Source organism: Labrus mixtus, chromosome 3 (assembly GCF_963584025.1).
Source record: "Labrus mixtus chromosome 3, fLabMix1.1, whole genome shotgun sequence".
NCBI lineage: Eukaryota > Metazoa > Chordata > Actinopteri > Labriformes > Labridae > Labrus > Labrus mixtus.
The window spans coordinates 24568591-24586184 of NC_083614.1; the positions used below are offsets into that span (position 1 = coordinate 24568591).

General features: G+C 40.3%; 1 protein-coding gene across 1 annotated transcript in view; it reads left to right on the forward strand.

The window, feature by feature from the left end:
- Positions 1 to 16565, forward strand: part of nek7 (NIMA-related kinase 7) — a 58205-nt gene extending 41640 nt beyond the window's left edge. The window contains exons 8-10 of the mRNA XM_061034139.1: positions 3281 to 3375; positions 11947 to 12060; positions 14679 to 16565. Coding sequence (XP_060890122.1) covers positions 3281 to 3375; positions 11947 to 12060; positions 14679 to 14789 — 320 coding nt within the window. The 3' untranslated portion in view covers positions 14790 to 16565. The remainder of the gene's footprint in view (positions 1 to 3280; positions 3376 to 11946; positions 12061 to 14678) is intronic.
- The last annotated feature ends 1029 nt before the right edge of the window (positions 16566 to 17594 follow it).

Below are 17594 nucleotides of genomic sequence, written 5' to 3' on the forward strand. Positions count from 1 at the left end.
AACGATGAGTACCGGGGGAAAAGGAAAGAAGAGGGGAAGAGGGAGAACAAGAAGCAGAACGACTTGAGGGAGGGTGATGTTGGAAATAATAATGAGGATTTCAACATGTATTTAAAGACTTGGTTATCTTATAAAAGAAAGGAAGCGAGTCGTGAAACTGAGTCGGGTAGGCGGGGAGCCAAATAGAGGGCGAGGGCTCAGCAGGACATATAGAAAACCATGAAAACATAATGGGACTATAAGGGAATCCAAAGAACGCGTTGTGACTATGAGATTATGTCTATCCTGGCTGTGCTGCTGCTGACAATTTATTATCTTATTGGTTGAAAACGATGGAGCAAAGGTTCCCAAACTCTCTGCCCAGGGTCTGGTTAAAAGACTGAATCGTAGCACTCGAGATTTATGGCTGTCAAACATACAGAAATGTAAAAACAGGGGATAGAGAAACGATTTGAGAAGGATTGATGAGGACTCTCTATGAAATGCCTCTAAAAGCATTCAGATAAAATGCAGCAAGTTTGTGCAATCAAATCAAAAATTGTGTTCAAGAAAAACAGCATGAGGATAGAAGTGTGGGGCTCTTTATTCAGTATGGCATCTCACCTCCTATATGACAACAATTACCCTGTTTCACAGAGAACACAGTGTTGTCATAGCCATTCACAATAATGGAAATCAATCCCAACATGACTCTCAATTTATTTGCATGAATAAGTAATGTGCCCTTAATTTAGCATGCTTACTGAGTCTGCCGCTGATGTTTTTTTTAACGCAACTATTAGCATAAGAGAGGCTGATTCTTTTTAATCAACTAATAATGAATGTTAGGGGAGCTTGTTCAGACCTCACCATGAGACCTCACAGCTCACACACACACACACACACACACACACACACACACACACACACACACACACACACACACACACACACACACACACACACACACATACACACAAACCACAATACCAACCTGATGACCAATTAAAACAGCAATTCTCAGTCCCTGGATTCTTCTTCCTCTCTCTCTCTGTCTCTCTCTCTCTGTCTCTCTCTCTCTCTCTCTCTCTCACTCTCTCTCTTCCTGGCTGCCTTTGCAGACTGATTATTTTTGGAATGACAGGTAACACTTCCTTATTCAAAACGGCACATTTAAGATTAAAGTGTGTTTTCTCGACCAAATTAGATCTGTAACGAAATTAAACAATGTTAGCTTTCATTTCAGTTTCTCTAGACTTCAAATAGAAAAGCTCCCCCTGTAATAGTTTTTTTAATTGCTTTTACATTAGTTGAGTTTCCTCCAACCTATTAATATGCAGACTGGCTTGGGAGTGTATAAATTTGTGTATGTGTGTGTGAACGAACATGTGGGTACTGCTAGTGAGTGTGCAGTTATGGCTTTGTCCTACCTATATCCTGCAGGCTGACTGCCTGTTTTTTTTTCTCCATTGAGAGCTGTTCTTACCTACCCAGCTAACTTCAACTCTTTCTGCTGATTGCTCATTGACTGCCAGTTACCCTGTAGAATAAGCTTTTCCTCAGCCCTCAGTCTACAATCTTCATTTGATTGAGGCTTTTGTCCACAAATTATCTCAAAAAACATATAATAAATGTGAAAACAGTCATTTCTTGCAGGAAGAAACTTGAGCAACTTTCATGTGTGATGAGACTGAAAACCTGAGAAGCCCCACATGGCTTAGTGCTGGACACCACAGGCTGAGGGAACATTTAGTACATTGGTTCCCAACTTGGAGTCCATGTTCCCAAGGGGGGTTTCGCAAAAGATCTCAGGGAGTGAGGCTTTCTCTGCTCTGAGGTTGCCAAAATTAGATTTTCACATTAACTAAAATCATGATAACATGCTTACTGGTTAGTTTATACTACAGTCTTTTGGTAAGAACTAGGGTTTGTAGGCCTGTTCTTTTTGGATTTTATCAATAAAAAACAATAAGAAATGGCTTTACATTTTTTACAGCAATGTATCACTTTTTTGTGTGGGTCAAGGGGGGGGGGGGGTCTCTGTTTTTCTTAGATACATGTGGAAGGGGGTTAATGAAAAATAGGTTGGAAACACTGATTTAGCATAAACCGAATAACATTAAACAAGCAAACAATCAAATTTATTCCAAATAGGTCATTGGTCTATCATGTAATCACACATGCAACTTAGTTAATTTCACTGAAACTATTGAGATATAAGAAACAGAATTAGTAATAAAGATGAAATATATAGCGTAAAAAACCCTTTTTCAGGTAATAATCAGTACGGATCTCAAGTAGAATGCAAGAAGACATTGATTATTTTGACATGTGAAGCTAGCTAGGCTAGTCTACCCACATTGTCAAGAGCTTATGTGCGACGCTCCTGCTGATGGACGCTGTACACCAACTCAGCAGAAGCTGCGTCTAGCTGTCATATTCATATTCCAGAAAGCCTTCATTCACATGTTTGCCTGAGAAGATGTGGAATAAGCAGCCCGAGAGCTGCTCAGCACAGGTTAGCGGCCTGCTAAAATTTCCATCCTTTAACCATATGTGATTAATATAAAACCTCTGCTGGATGTGCTTGATAGACTTTTATATGGGAAATCACAGCAAACAGAAAGCAAATGAAAAAAGCAGCCAGTCAGACTCAGTTAAGAAAGCAGCAAATATCCAAAGCTTCCTGCAGTGTGTTACTGAGTCAATGTTGAGCTGCGGTTCCTCTTTGCGTCCAGTTGGGTGAAGGTCTGATTCTCTGGAGCTCTGCCAGCCGCCATGGCAGTGTGGGGATTCTTGAGTTTCCAAACCAGAACCAGAAACGAGCCAACTCTTAAGGCTCCACGGCTGCTTCCCGGGCATATTCTCTGACTACTGTTTCAGATCATTACCGAGCCGCAGTAATCAAAACTGATTCATGTACATTTTGTGTGTGTGAGTATGTCTGCTGCACATACGCATGCAACTTTGTGGTACTTGTAGAATTGCATGCACTGTATCAGTGAACATGATGATATCTAATGTAATTCAATGTTGTTTCACTCGAGCTTCCTTGAAATTAGCAGACGATTTAATTTAAAATCTTTCTTTAGTTCTTGTTTTGGAAACTTGTGCTTAGATAGTAGTCCTCTTCTGTGTGCGCTGTTAGTGCTTCTGATGAACTGTGTGGATTGCAATGCAAAATATCAAAGCTCATTTTCTCTTTGTCCTTTCCTACCTTTACCTATCTCTGTCTCTCCCTTTCCCCCCCTCACTCAACCCCTCCCCTCTCTCTCTCTCTCACTCTCTCCCTGTGTTCTAGTGGGTACTCCTTACTACATGTCACCGGAGAGGATACATGAAAACGGATACAACTTCAAATCTGACATCTGGTCGCTAGGATGCCTGCTCTACGAGGTAAACTACGAGAATATGTGCACACACTGTCACCTTCACAGTCGACTGTAGGAGTGACGTGCCAACACATCGGCTCTGACTCACACACACACACACACACACACACACACACACACACACACACACACACACACACACACACACACACACACACACACACACACAAACACAAACACAAACACAAACACAAACAGACCATCCTCAATCCCACATACAGTGGAGTAATATTCACCACCTGCACTGTGTAGATGTGGATGTGCTGTAATTACGTCCAGTTTATCTAGAAGTTTTAATTTGGAATAATAACAAACACACTTCTTAAGGGTGGCACAATTAATTGCAATTTCACTGTTACTGTGTTATGAGCGTTGCAAAAAACACATAACGCAAATGTCTGAAATATATCGCAATGATTACGCACATATGTTAAAATACGTTGTACCTATCTGAAGGAGGCCTGAGTTTAAAGGCCAAGTTTTCACACCATTTGAATACAGTCAGATGAAGCCCAAGCAGGCTGTCTGCTACCCTCACAATATTTGGTACCAAAATCATGGAGAAAAATGCTGTCTGGATTTTTGGGGGATTTAGGAAGGACATGTTGCAAACGAAGGTTTTGTGCAGATAGGACACGGAAACTGTGAGTTTCAGCTAAAATGCACTAACATTTGCATCGCCATCACAATGTTGAACAATGTTACCTGCACACAGCATAATTTTCCCTTATTTGTCTGTACTGAGTTCATATTAATACGGTATTTTAGGGCCATATTACATGTGTTTACCTGTTTCAATGCCTGTTTCTGTATTTATTTCAACTGCCCTTGCTCAGCTAAGGCCTAAGGCTTTTTCAGTTAAAAGTGACATTGCCCAAGAACCTGCGAAACGTTGAAGATCAAGAGACATAAGGGAACCGACATGTCCATGTGTTTTAGATAAGGCCGCCCAGTGACACTGACTAGTTTGATTAGTCAGGAGCGAAACACCACAGGGCTCTGCTGCAGACCACACTGAGTGGAAACAAGCCCAGGAGGAGGGAACAAAGGGGAGAAAGTGAGGAGGAGAACAGTGATAGACATGGATGATAGCAGTCAATCTGATGTTTCACCTCGCCAACCTTCACATGCACTTACTACACACACACACACACACACACACACACACACACACATACACACACACACACACACTCACTTCCAGAGACAAACTGTCGGCAGAGGAAACACCCACATTTTCCTCTCCTCCTCTCTCCTAACTCCCCTGAGTTGCTGATCACTTGGGCTGCATTTCAACGCACCAGTGACTACAGCTTCTCTACAGCGCCTCGGGCATAGAGGTGGAGAATGCGTGAGGAAGAAGTTTTAGCTCAGCTTGCAGGTCATGGTTGCTCAGAGACCACAGTCCTTCATGCTAATTAGTTTCCCACAATGCACCGAGGCAATGCATGGCTTTGGTTGGCTGAAAGCAGTGGGTGCTGCAGGTCACATTCTGTTTTTCGTAGTTTTTTATGTCTCCTGCTAGTGTTTTGCACATGGAGGATGCTACTTTTACCATGAATACAAAACAGACTGCATCAGTATATGTGTCTCCTGTTGCATACTTTCTGCAGGTATGCAATTTTGTCACCACAGATGCACTGCAGAATTAAAGTTAAATTCGTTTTGATGTTGTACATTTTCAGAGAATTTTTTTTTTTTTCATTTTTTAAATTTGGGTTAAGTTAAAACTAATTGTAAGATCAATTCCTGCTTGTTTGAACACCTTTGTTCTTTCTTTTTTAGATTTTCTGGGTGGCTCTTTATCCCTTATTTGACACTGACATTAGGTAAAGACATTAATCAAATAATTTCATTGGTTTAATTGTAGCTGGAGAACCTCTGTTGAGGAGGTATTTCATGTGCAGCCTGAGCCATGGTTGTTTCGCAGTTTCAGAGGGGGAGCAGTCTATTGATCTTTTATGACTATCACCCTAAAGAAACCTGCTAGGGGTCAGTGTCTGGACTGAATACTTAGAAAACAAGATAGAGGTGAGAAGAGGAAAGGACAGAGCCATAGTGAGAAAAGAGGAAGACTTACTGCTGAGGAGGCAGGGAAAAAAAAGATGCAAGGGGTAAAAAGTTTAGGAACCTATATAGGCATATAGGAAGCTAGAGAAGGGGAAGGAGATAGGCAGTAAAGGTCTTTGGAGGGAATGAAAAGAAATGCAATAGAAGGTTAGAGGGAGCAGAGGGTAAGAAGTGGAAAATAACAAAAAGCAAGAGAAGGGTTATAGATTGCTGGAGAGAAGGGGAAGATGGGGGGGGGGGGGAGAGAAAGAACTGCATGTATAAGAGCAGATACAGAACTCCAGCCACCAGGTCAAGGTGAGCCATGCAAGAGCCTGTGGAGATAAAGATTTTACAACCTCATTGTTACCAGAGCAGTGCTCACCACGCCATGCATATTCTCTTTGAAGAGCAGACTCCTGGTTTCCACTCTTCTTGGTGAGAGGGCTCCACAGTGCATTCTGTGTCAGGAAACTTACCTCTTTCTCAGACAAACTCGCTCCTCTATCTCCTCCCCTCTGCTATGTTTCCCTCCATATGCCTCCCTTTTCCTCACTTAACCTTCAGGCAGAAGGAATTCACATAGAAATCCACGCCTGATCCCTTTGGTACTCATTGATTTCACTCTGAACATACAGTAAGCACTGAGGTTTGTGCTGCTGTATGTTTGTGTGTGTGTGTATGTGTGTGTGTGTGTCCATGAGTGCGTATCTTTATCCCAGGGAGTTTGGTTCCTTGTATGAGAAACAGTTCCATTTGAGAGCGCCTGCCTTTTTTATTCTTTCGCCTGGGGGTTGGGAAAGGGTCCGAAGGGTCCGCCCGTCAATACCTGGTCATTGTATCTGCGTCTATCTTTATCTCCCATTCTGTTTGATCCCTTTCTTCACGTGTCCAAACTCATTACATCACCTGACCCTGCCTCGTACCCCTCACACAAACCCGCTACGCTGTGGCACACAGGGATGCTGCAGCTGCTGTAGTTGTCTCCCAGGGTGACCAGGAAGGAAAGGAGAGGGTCTGGTCACGCACCAGCCGATGAGATTGTGGTCTCCTAGCACTCTCAGTCATGTATGCATTAGCTATTCCTGTATTAACTAGCTTGGTATTTAAAGTAAATGCATTTTACACACACTGTAGGTCCCCGGCTTGTGCAGATGTTTTGTGGTTTGCTTTATTTTGTGTAAAGCTGAGCAGCAGAGGGGAATATCTTGAAAAGCTTTACTGGAATGTGCCTCCTTTCCTGCAGGAGCTCAGCGATCCATACCTCTGACTGTGCTCATGTCTCATGCCTCCTGCTTTATTCCTCTACCTCCCCTCTTGTTTTGCTGTTGGTTTTATGAGGCCCAGAAATGCTGGGCTCTGAGCAGCTGGCGTTTACATGCAATGAGTTGGCCCTGTGGCTAGCTCTCTACATGTTCTTGAAAAAGTAAGAAGGGTTTTGGACTCAAAGCCTGCTGCTTAGCATCTTTTTTTTTTTGGTCATTCAGGTGTAGATTTCGATGCGTTAACATAAATGTTATTCTTACCACTGTCCATATAATGCTGTTCCAAATGTTGCCTATCAAACATTTGAGGGTTGTCACAGTATCAGAATTTGACTTAAAAACTAAAACGATATCAATGTTATCAACTGTTATTAAAAACCAGAGCAACAAAAATAGAATACCTAGGCACCAGATTACCAGAAGTAATTTATTGTTTGTAATGACCAAAAATGGCAAGAAACTCCTTCATGTCCGTACTGAAACATTGCCCATGTATTTGGGTAAATTATACAGTTCTTTATTTCTTTGGGTTAAAAAACATGACTGGAGATGTTTTTTTTTAAGTTTCGGTTCTCTTTCATACTATCAATAAATAAATAAAAACAGAGACTGCATTGTTTAAATACACTTTTTTTTTTACTCTGTTTTAGTTTGCATAACTTACAAGCTGAAGCTTTATATTTCATGGACATATGAGCGATATACTAACTTACACATTCAACTCTTATCAGGAAATAAAATAATTGCAAATCTTGAAAAATGCTGAACTGTTCCTTAAAATGCTAAAATACAAAAGCTGAACTGTAAGTTTAACTGCAGTGAGATGGGACCGTTACTTTATTCATTTTCCTGAAAAATCAAACCCACTAGAACAATCTGCACCTTTGATCTCCGTCCTCCATTCTTCATCTTCTTATCTTTCTTCCCTCCCTCTCCCCTTTTCAGTGTGTTGAAGTGGAGCAGTCATGGCTCCACTGGGTGTAGGTATATTTTTAATGACTGTCCCTACACTTTGACTTATTGCCTTGATTAATATATCATCATAAAACCACATGAAGGACCAGTGAGCACATAAAAAAGTCATGCTTTCCTCGCTTTTTACTGTGTGTGTCTTAAGTGTATGAGAGATATACTCCCACATATACAAAATCTATCCTTTTTCATATGTGTGTTATGATTAGGTGTTTATTTTCATGGAGCTATAATTTTATGTGTCCTTATAAATGAGTGAGAATTTGTGAGAAGCCTTTCAGTCCCTGGATGCAACAGCCACAGGGAGAGAGAGGGGTTAGGGAGATCCTGGATCCTTATGCAGCTCCTTTAATTGGCGTACAGGGAGGGAAGCTAGAGAGAGAGAGAGAGAGAGCAGGATCACTTTTAATTAAGCTGGAAGGCCAAATCCAGACCTTTAACATGGACAGGGATGCTAGCTTTACATGCCTGGGCCGGAGAAAGAGCAGAGCCTGCCCAGCTGAAGAAGAGCCCAGGAACAAAGGAGGGAGGGAGAGTGTGTGTGAGAGTGTGTGTGTGAGAGCGTGTGCCGGACTCTGTGTTTGCAGGGTTGTGCATACGTTCTGCCACCAGCAGCTCACACCCCTTAGACAGACAGCAGGCATGCGTGTGCATTGTATGTCTTTGGAATATCAATGAACCTTACACACACACACACACACATTGTTTTATACTCACACACTGGGGCCTCAGAGGTCAGAGAGTGAGTCAATCATCTAACCTATTGCGACGACACACTCTGGAAAAAAAGGTGTGTGTGTGTGTGTGCGCTCAGAGCAGGGGGCCGGCAGCTGTCAGGGGCTAGGAGCAGCAGGCACTAATGAAGCAGATGAATAGTGCAAAAACTCCCAAATACAAACAGGACAGTTGACATTTTTCATCTGTCAAAAGCAGAAGATGCATGAAAATACGAGGGGGTCTTGTTTAACCCTTTGCCTCCTGGTGTCTGTAGTCGGCTGATTAAGTCTGTTTTTCTCCTGCTTACTGAGAAATTTTAAGTTCCGGGAAACACCATACGAGGGTCCATTTGCCTTTTACACAACATTAAAAGGTGTTAAATATTTGTAAAGTAATAAAAAGTAATTTCCAGCATTGTCCTTTCCAAGTCACTGAAACCAAACGCTAATAATCAGCATTTTTTAGTCAACCTATTTAGTTTAGCCAGTGCATCTCTTTCAAGAACAGCAAGCTGAGTCTGCCTTGCACTGCCCTCTCCTTTTTCTGAGTAACTGAGATAGCAGGTTTTATTTTTTGCAAGATGACGGTTGACCTTTGTGATAAATGTCTCATGATCAAATCTGAAGTTTTTTGTTTTTTTTAACCTCTCCGGGCGGATCAGGTCTCTTTAGGGCTGCAGCCGAGAATATCCAATTAACTGTTGATTATATTGAAACAGTTAAATCAACAACTGTAACATTACAGGTTTTTCAAGACAAAAGTGGACTCGTTTTTGGAACGTGCTTCCCTGAGCCTTCAGTATTCATGTCTTAAAATGCTGTGTTGCACTGTATGTTTGTCTCAAAGTTTATTTTAGTTAGTTAGTTGAACCAGTGAGAAAAGACCCCCACTTTATTACATGTAATCATTGACATGTCCGATGTGTGCGCAATTTCAGATTTAATTAAACAAGTTTTACACAATTATATTCACTTTTTGTTATTGGGAGCTTTAAATGGCAGCACCCAGGCAAACTTATAAAGGACTGTGATCATCTTATTTATTCAAGCTTGTTATCAGAGCTGTGCAGAATAGCAACTCAATCATATCTGTTTATGACTTCAACACATTCTTTTTTATTTTTCAAGACACTACTAACTTAGTGATCAAACTTTCTATTTGGTAGCTTTACTATGATACGAGGGTCTTTACAGTTACCATAATGAATGAAGTTAGCTGTGAGACGCTGTGTCAGTGTCTTCTCTGTAAAGTCCTCCATGCTGAGTTTTCAAAGAGTTTCATTACAGTATGGACTTTTGTTTGTTTGTTTGTTTATTTGTCCTTGTCTCTAAATCACTTCAGGATCAAATGTGTAATCTCAGCTCACAGTTATGAGGTTATGTTACTGATGGATTGAGATCTTAGCTGACAGACACCGGGATTTCCTCACCGGCTCATCACTGTGGACCGCCGCTGTGTCAGTGTTATTGTTGAAGCAGAGAGAAGGAGACGTGTCCAAGCAAAGACAGAGAGGGAGATCCTTTTTCACTTTGTGCGTTTCTGTGAGAATATCCTGAATAAGCGTGATCATTTCATCGAATATATTTCGGTAGAATTTGTCCAGAGAAGAGATTGCCTTCTGAGTTTCCCACTGGAAAGCTCAGGCAGAGACTCTGCCATCTCTGCCCTTTACGGTGCAAGGATTTTTTTCCATCTGTGCAAGAAAAAAAAAACACCTTAAAGTTGTTGATGTTACTTAGAATTATCAAAGGGTTACATTTGTTGCTACATGCAACTAATTGTGGCATTTTCCATTGGTCAACATGCTTATAGAAAAAGTACGTTTGACTTTTCGGTTAAGCTGAACGTGAGCTGTGAATGAACATTTTCAGTATTTTTAAGAAGTAGCTGTAAAGGTGTATTTGTAAATCCCCATATGGGCAAAACTCTTAAAGGAATGCTGAGAAATGACCTGTAGTTGTTTGTTGCCGTACAGATGTTTGTATGCTCCATGGTACAGGAGGATATCCTGTCACAACTGTAACTGAACAACAGCTTCTTTTATTGTACAACTCTTTTTATGCTCCTATATACACATAGTTATATACTTTTATATAATATATTTTTTGTTTGTTTTACGTTTGATACCGTGGAAGGTTGAAGATTCACACTAATATGCTGTCCTCTGTATGGAACGATTCAGTTTGGATTAATATGTAGACATGTTGTCGTTGTTTTTCACACTCCCGATTAACAGGCTGTCAAACACACGCCGCTCAGTTTCTGTATGATAGTAAACAGACACCTGAATTATTTGTTTTAACTGTTTCTAATTGTAATCTATCCATTATGGAAACAGCTGTGTTGTCTTTCTAATCCTTTTTAAGACAATTTTTGCTGCTTTTTCCTATTTTTCCCCACTTATGTGCTATCAGTAACAACATTGAAAGTGTAACATTTCTCTACATCACATGTAGATTGAATATGCTTCAAAGAAACCTGTGATGGATTTAAATCTTGTTTCGCTTTTATTTTAACGTCCTCTCCTCTGAGAGTCATTGTAGCATCATTTCAAAGTGCTTAGAGATGTCCTTTAGCCTGTTACAGGTGCAGTGTATGAACTTATACACACAACACTTCACTTTTGCATACTGAGAGCCTTTTTGTGTCCGGCAACAAACTCCTATGATATCCTATATTTACCACCGTACTGCAGCTGACCTCTTCCTGTTAAATATTCTACTACTACTATGTGTTATTAATGGAAACAAAGTCAGCAACCTCCAACGTCTCTGAGCAGCTCTTCATTGTAAACACTGACAGCTATCCCAACCATACGCATTTGTCATAACTCATGTAATCTGGCCCAACACGTGTTATTTATTTTGAAAGCACAGAATCAAGAACATGTTTTTGGATGCTTGTCTGCTGCAGGCTTCACCTTTGCATGCACCTTTATAGGAAGTGAGTCAGCCACTCAGCCTGGCAAAAATGGCATGCAATATTTTCTATTCTTAGAAAGGCAAGAGGGATTCCTCACCTTTTTCCACTCAGCCAACATCTCCTTATCCTTTCCACTCTTCCTTACCCTCCCCGTCTGCCTCTCCTCTCCTCTCCTCTGCTTGCTTGCATTTGATTTCTAGAGTATACATTTCCTTTTTCGACTCCAGCAAACTGAACAGTTCCCTTCTCTCAGACGTGTGCACTGCAACCGCTCCCCTCACACTCTCCTCTGTCTTACTCCAACCCTTCATTTCTCCTCCAAGTTGTCCAAGAAGTCCTGAAGAAAGGATCTGCAAACTAGAGGAAAAACAAACATACAAGCTAAGAAAAGATAATAAGGACTTTTTCACTTTTGGTTAGCTTGAAAATGAGACCACCACTCATTCCGGTACAATAAAAACTTAAATATCGACCTGTTGTCTGCCTTTATTTGTTTCTCAGACCGAAGCCCTCCTTAAATCTATAAGTCTTCTGTGTAGGCCCAGTTGAAATTTGGACTGGGTTTTTCCTTCACTCTCCTTTTGCTTTGGTCTTCTCTCCCTTCTCCTCTACATTTCTCTGACCTCTGTCCTCCTCTCTTTATTTTTCAGATGGCAGCCTTACAGAGTCCGTTCTATGGAGATAAGATGAATCTTTATTCCCTTTGTAAGAAGATAGAACAGTGTGACTACCCCCCTCTTCCCTCAGATCACTACTCAGAGGAGGTAAGTACTTCTTCTTTTACTCCTGATTAATCTACTTATGGACCTGCTCAGTGTTTTTAAAAAAAAAGACTCTACTTCAGAACTACTTTTAAACAAACTTTAGAAAAGCATTCATTTTTGTAAGTAAACTCCTTTTTTAAAGCAATGGTGGACACTTTCTCTTTCTCTGTGCCAGTTTGCTGATTTTTACTTGTGTTGACTATAAAAAAGAATTATTATGTAAGTGAAATCCGCCCAACTCTCTGTGCCACAGCACAACGTAATCTTTCTCTGTGATCAAAAGGCCGGCTATGATTTTAAACCGTTTGAAAATTCAATGCACATATCAAAAGCATCTGGCCATGCTACAAAGTGAGCTGAAACTAAATTGGCTCGAGTGTCATGTTTCCCTTACTAAATGTTAAATCATCTGCTGTAATTTTTGCAGACTTACCCGTGCACACAATGAAATGTAGTCGGGCCGTGGTTAAAGATGGCCTTATTGCTGATTGGTGATGATGTGTGTATGAATGCACAGGGCTTTTGTATTTGCGTGCCCTCTTTGTATGGGTGGCATCTTTTTTTCTTTTCTCCAAAATATATATGAAGTCAAAACACATGCGAAAACTCTAGACACTGAGTCAGAGGTACACATGCAATCAGGTACAAGATCCATTTAGCATCAACACTGTGCTTTGATACTGTGTGTGTGTGTGTGTGTGTGTGTGTGTGTGTGTGTGTGTGTGTGTGTGTGTGTGTGTGTGTGTGTGTGTGTGTGTGTGTGTGTGTGTGTGTGTGTGTGTGTGTGTGTGTGTGTGTGTGTGTGTGTGTGTGTGTGTGTGTGTGTGTGTGTGTGTGTGCGTGTGCGTGCGTTCTCTTGCTTCATAATAATTATTGCAAAGCTTCAATGCAAAGGACAACATGTTGTCCACTCATGTATGAGGTGTAATAACGATCACACCAGTGTTCTTGCAGTATTCTTTCACGTACACAACAAAGTACAAAAAGCATACGATAACACTATATTTAATACATCATTTATAGATCATATATTTGTATCAATACTCATTTCAGACTGTTTCATAGCATTAACAATTTTTGAAACATGTGACACTTGTAGACGTTTATTTTTCTGTCATTAAAGGAATCAGTCAGTGCTGTATATATACTCTATATTTTAGAACACATGTAAAAGTTGAAAAAGCCAGACTGTATTTTTCTTGGACATTTCAATGTTTTAAATATATTTTAGCAAAAATATACAGCACAGTCAAATGTGCAACCTATATGATCTCCATCTGTTTCACTATATTATCAGTTTATCTGCACATACAAGTCTACAGTGGCTTATTTAAAGTGGTGATCTTTATTAAAGCCTCACTAGTCAAATAGGGAACCCTGATGGTGAAAATCAGTGGGCTTTCATTGCACAGTAGTGTTTTCTTCATTAGGTTTATAAAGCCTAATTTAGTGTGTGTGTGTGTGTGTGTGTTTGCATGTGCAGGACCAAATAGGAAAATATGTATATTTTGTTACAACAGCTCCCTTACTCCACACATACACACACCACACTGAGCTCCTGCGTTGCCCCACATGTCACCCCCATCCATGAGAAAGGGAGACAAAGTGAAAGAGAGAGGGAATGATAGAGCGAGAGACAGGGCGATGGAGAGATGGAGATGAGGGGGGTGCCTGCAGCGCCTGTCTGGATGTAAACAATGCTCCTGAAGGATCGGCAGCAAACTGTCAGCTGCTCATCTTTGTTGTGTCATTTAACCATCTCCGTCTATGCTCCCCCCCACACGCCTCCCTTCACTAACTCCTACTCCCCCCTCCCTCCACCTGACACCCCCACCCCACTCGCCATGCAAAGAAGCGCATGAATATTTTACATATCTGCTCCCCCCCCATCTCTATTCTGTGGGACTAATTCTCAGACTGTCTGAATTTGCATCTTTCTCCCACTTTCTCTCTCTCACACACACACACACACACACACACACACACACACACACACACACACACATACAAACACAGCGGCTGACGAGAACTCGTCCAAGCCGGTGCCATGCAACAGCGGCCATGAAGTCGGCAGATGGTTACCATAGCGACCTCGCGTAGATGTAATTTTTTTTCTTTCCTCCCCATCTTTTATTCTCCTCTTTTTTTTTAATGATGGCGGTGGCTGTTCCGCCTGCGAGCCTGTCTATCTATCTGCTCCAATCAGCCGCTTCGCTTGGCTTCAAGTGTAAGCGCTGTCTCCGGATGGCAATGGAGTGGCAGCAGTGTATGCGTGCGAGTGGGTGTGCCTGTGCGTGTTTGTGTGTGTTTGTGTGTGGGCCTCAGGTAAAAGTGAAATCAGTAAACCATTATGCGATTAGTGCGCTAACCCAGCCTGGTGTCTCCGCCTCAGCTCGGGTACTTGTTGCTGTGTAAGTGAAATTAAAGACGGAGCTCTTTAGGAGGCATTAAAAGATGAGCAGGTCTGTTAGCTGGAGTTTTTTTTTTCATTCATAGATCTGCCTGTTTTTTTGTTTTTTTTTTCAAATATACAATTAAATCTCAATGTCACTGACTGTGTTATTTACCTCTTTACCTCCTTACCAACCCCCCCACTCCCTCCCCGTCCATCTCACCAGCTGAGGAACTTGGTAGATATGTGCATCAACCCCGACCCGGAGAAGAGGCCGGACATCACCTACGTGTACGACATTGCCAAACACATGCAGAACATGACACAAGGCAGCTAAGCCTGGAGTTACACACACTTTAGCTTGCAGAACTCCTTCCCCTCCCCCCTTTGCTTTAGATGCTGGACTCATACACATCTATCAGCTTTTATACGATAACTAACTCATAAGTTAAGCCCCCTGTGTTAAGTAGAACCTGCTACATATTAGTATTTCAAAGGTGATGGTTCTGTGTATAACATGATGTAGACACCAAACCTTACCTGCGCTAGGATAAAGATTTAAGAGATGTTGCTTAGCTGTCTGACAGAACTCCCCTTCTTTAGACTATTATATAATGTTACATCGCTGAAAGTCAATATATTGTAACTCACATGTGTGGATTTACATTCAGACATTCAAATCGTTCTTTAGCAGCTGTGCTGAGCAGATGCTACATCAGACATAAACTCTACATATACATTTGTATTAAAAAAAAGTTAGGTGTTAGCCTTCTGGAAACAATTAGTGCAGATATCCTCTAAAATGACCTTGTAGGATTTTATTGGGTCTCATGAGTAGGAATAGGTTTTGTTAGTTTTGATTGATATTGATACTTTTATGAAGACTTAACAATCCAGGTCTTTATTAATAACACTATGAATACTTTTCTCTGTGTGTTATGTTTCTCGCTAAATGTTTTCTTGATGTGACATTTGAACACATCATTCTGACATTTTATTTACCTTTGCCTTATAGTCATTCCACTACACATACTAATTAGTGAAAGAGTTTACTGTATGGGTGTAGAAAATTACAGAACCGACCTGAAAGTCTCCATGAAACAGAACAAAATGAGCAAACATCTCTGAGTGCACGGTGAGTCATCAGAAATGTGAAATGTTTTACAGGAAGAGAAATGACATCAAATTTGATGTAAAAATACTCAGATAATGCTTTAATGAAATATATTATGCAGATAATGTCAGATAAATGAGCATTTAACACAGGAACCATTAAGGATTAAAACCATTTCATGGGGACTTAAACAGAACCGGGCTTTGATCCTCATCCCTGCTCATGAGACCTCTGGACAGCAAGTGACACAAAAAAAAAGCCTGAAAACTTTGAGCACAACAGTTAAGTTCAAGTAAAGAGACTTTCACTCAATGGCAGAAAGAACGGAGAGATATAATAGAGTGTTTGATGGTTGAAGCCTCGTTGTGTTGCACTTTTGACCCTGGTACTGGAAGTCTGGCAGGGTGTTAATGTCTAATGAATGTATAAGGAAAGGAAGGATCATTTCAAGGGTAAACTGGAGACATGCACAGGGGAGAACATGGGCAAGTGTCTCCAGAACACTTTGAATGTTAGTCATTTTGACATCTATGTATTGTTTTAAAAAATTTAGAATTACTCTTTTTTTTTTTTTTTGACAGCCTTGAAGAAGTAGAAGCTGAAACTAAATGTCACTGACACCTAAATGTTCCTCCTTTGCTTGACTTCTTACTATTACATATTGTGAGTTTTTTATTTTTATTTTAAGGAATCTAAAAAAACAGTGAGAGAAAAATCTAAAAAAAAATCTTCATATCGTTGTCCAGTGGATGCTTTCGACCCACCGGAGGGGGTACAAAGTGGGGTTATTGTTAATGTTGCTGTGTGAGTTTGCAGTCGAATTGTCTTCTTAAGCAACAAATAATGTTAGAGAGAAATCAGGGTCTAGCCTTGTGTAACCGTCCGCTTCACAAATAAAATCACAGCGTAACTACCTAATTTTTGTCCTCAGCTGAGAAACCAAAGACACAAAAAGAGAATTTAATGTAGGAGTTATCTTCTTTTCTTTTTTTTTTAAAGTTTAACAAAGAAAAAAAATATGCAACAGCAAAGGAATGTTGTCATGTTGTTTTACTGTAGATAGCGAGTTCCTGTAGTTTTGAGTCTGTAGTGGCCTTATATTCATTTGGCAGAAGTCAACAGTGGATGAAACTAAAGTATATAAACATATATAAACAAAATATGTTGTTTTTACTGTTAATAGGTTTACACCGGGGGCTCACAAATGACCAGCACTGACTCCCATTGGTTTACATGATTACAATGATATCACCTGGGAGGTTAAACACGCTGTGTTTCAGAGCATTATGACTTATCTTTGTAAATGATCAAATACAGTGTTAGCTGTTCAATCAAAATATTGGACAAGCAGGCCCATTCTTCTTTTTATATTAACATTTAATTACATCTATATAAAAAAAGTCAAAGCAAGACAATGTAAGTTATTTTGTTTTGTTAAACAGAATATGTCGACAGTGTGTTAATAGCAGTTACTTGTCTGAGACTTGCAAATACATTGTTTGCAAATGTGCACCTTCTTCTTGTTGTTCATTTTACAAAGCCTTTCTTTTGCCTTTTTTTTTGTATTTCAGTAGTCGTGCTTTCTTTCCATCCTCCTCTCCCACAGTTCTGTTTTGTCTTGAATCTTTGTCCTCTCTATTTCGTGCAACTTGCAAACTATTTTGTGAAAACTCTGCTTGTATGTTACATATGTATCTGTCATAAGACCAAAGATCCATTTCAGATTTAGTAAAAAAAAAGGTTTCAGAACACGTGATGGCTGTTAATTGGCTGTAAGTGTATCGTAGATGTCAAGTCTGCTTTTTTAAAAACAATATTTATAAGGTGTTTTCATCCTTCCCCTTGTTATGAACATTGAATATGCAGTACAAAGTCATGTTGCATTGCCTCAAATGATATCCCTTTAATAATGGTTAAAGCTTCTCTTTATGTACACAAACTTTTTTTCCCACTTTTTTTTTTTTTTTTTGAAACCCTCAAAAGGAGAAGCATTGCAAAGTCACTTTAATAATCATGGAACATTGTTGA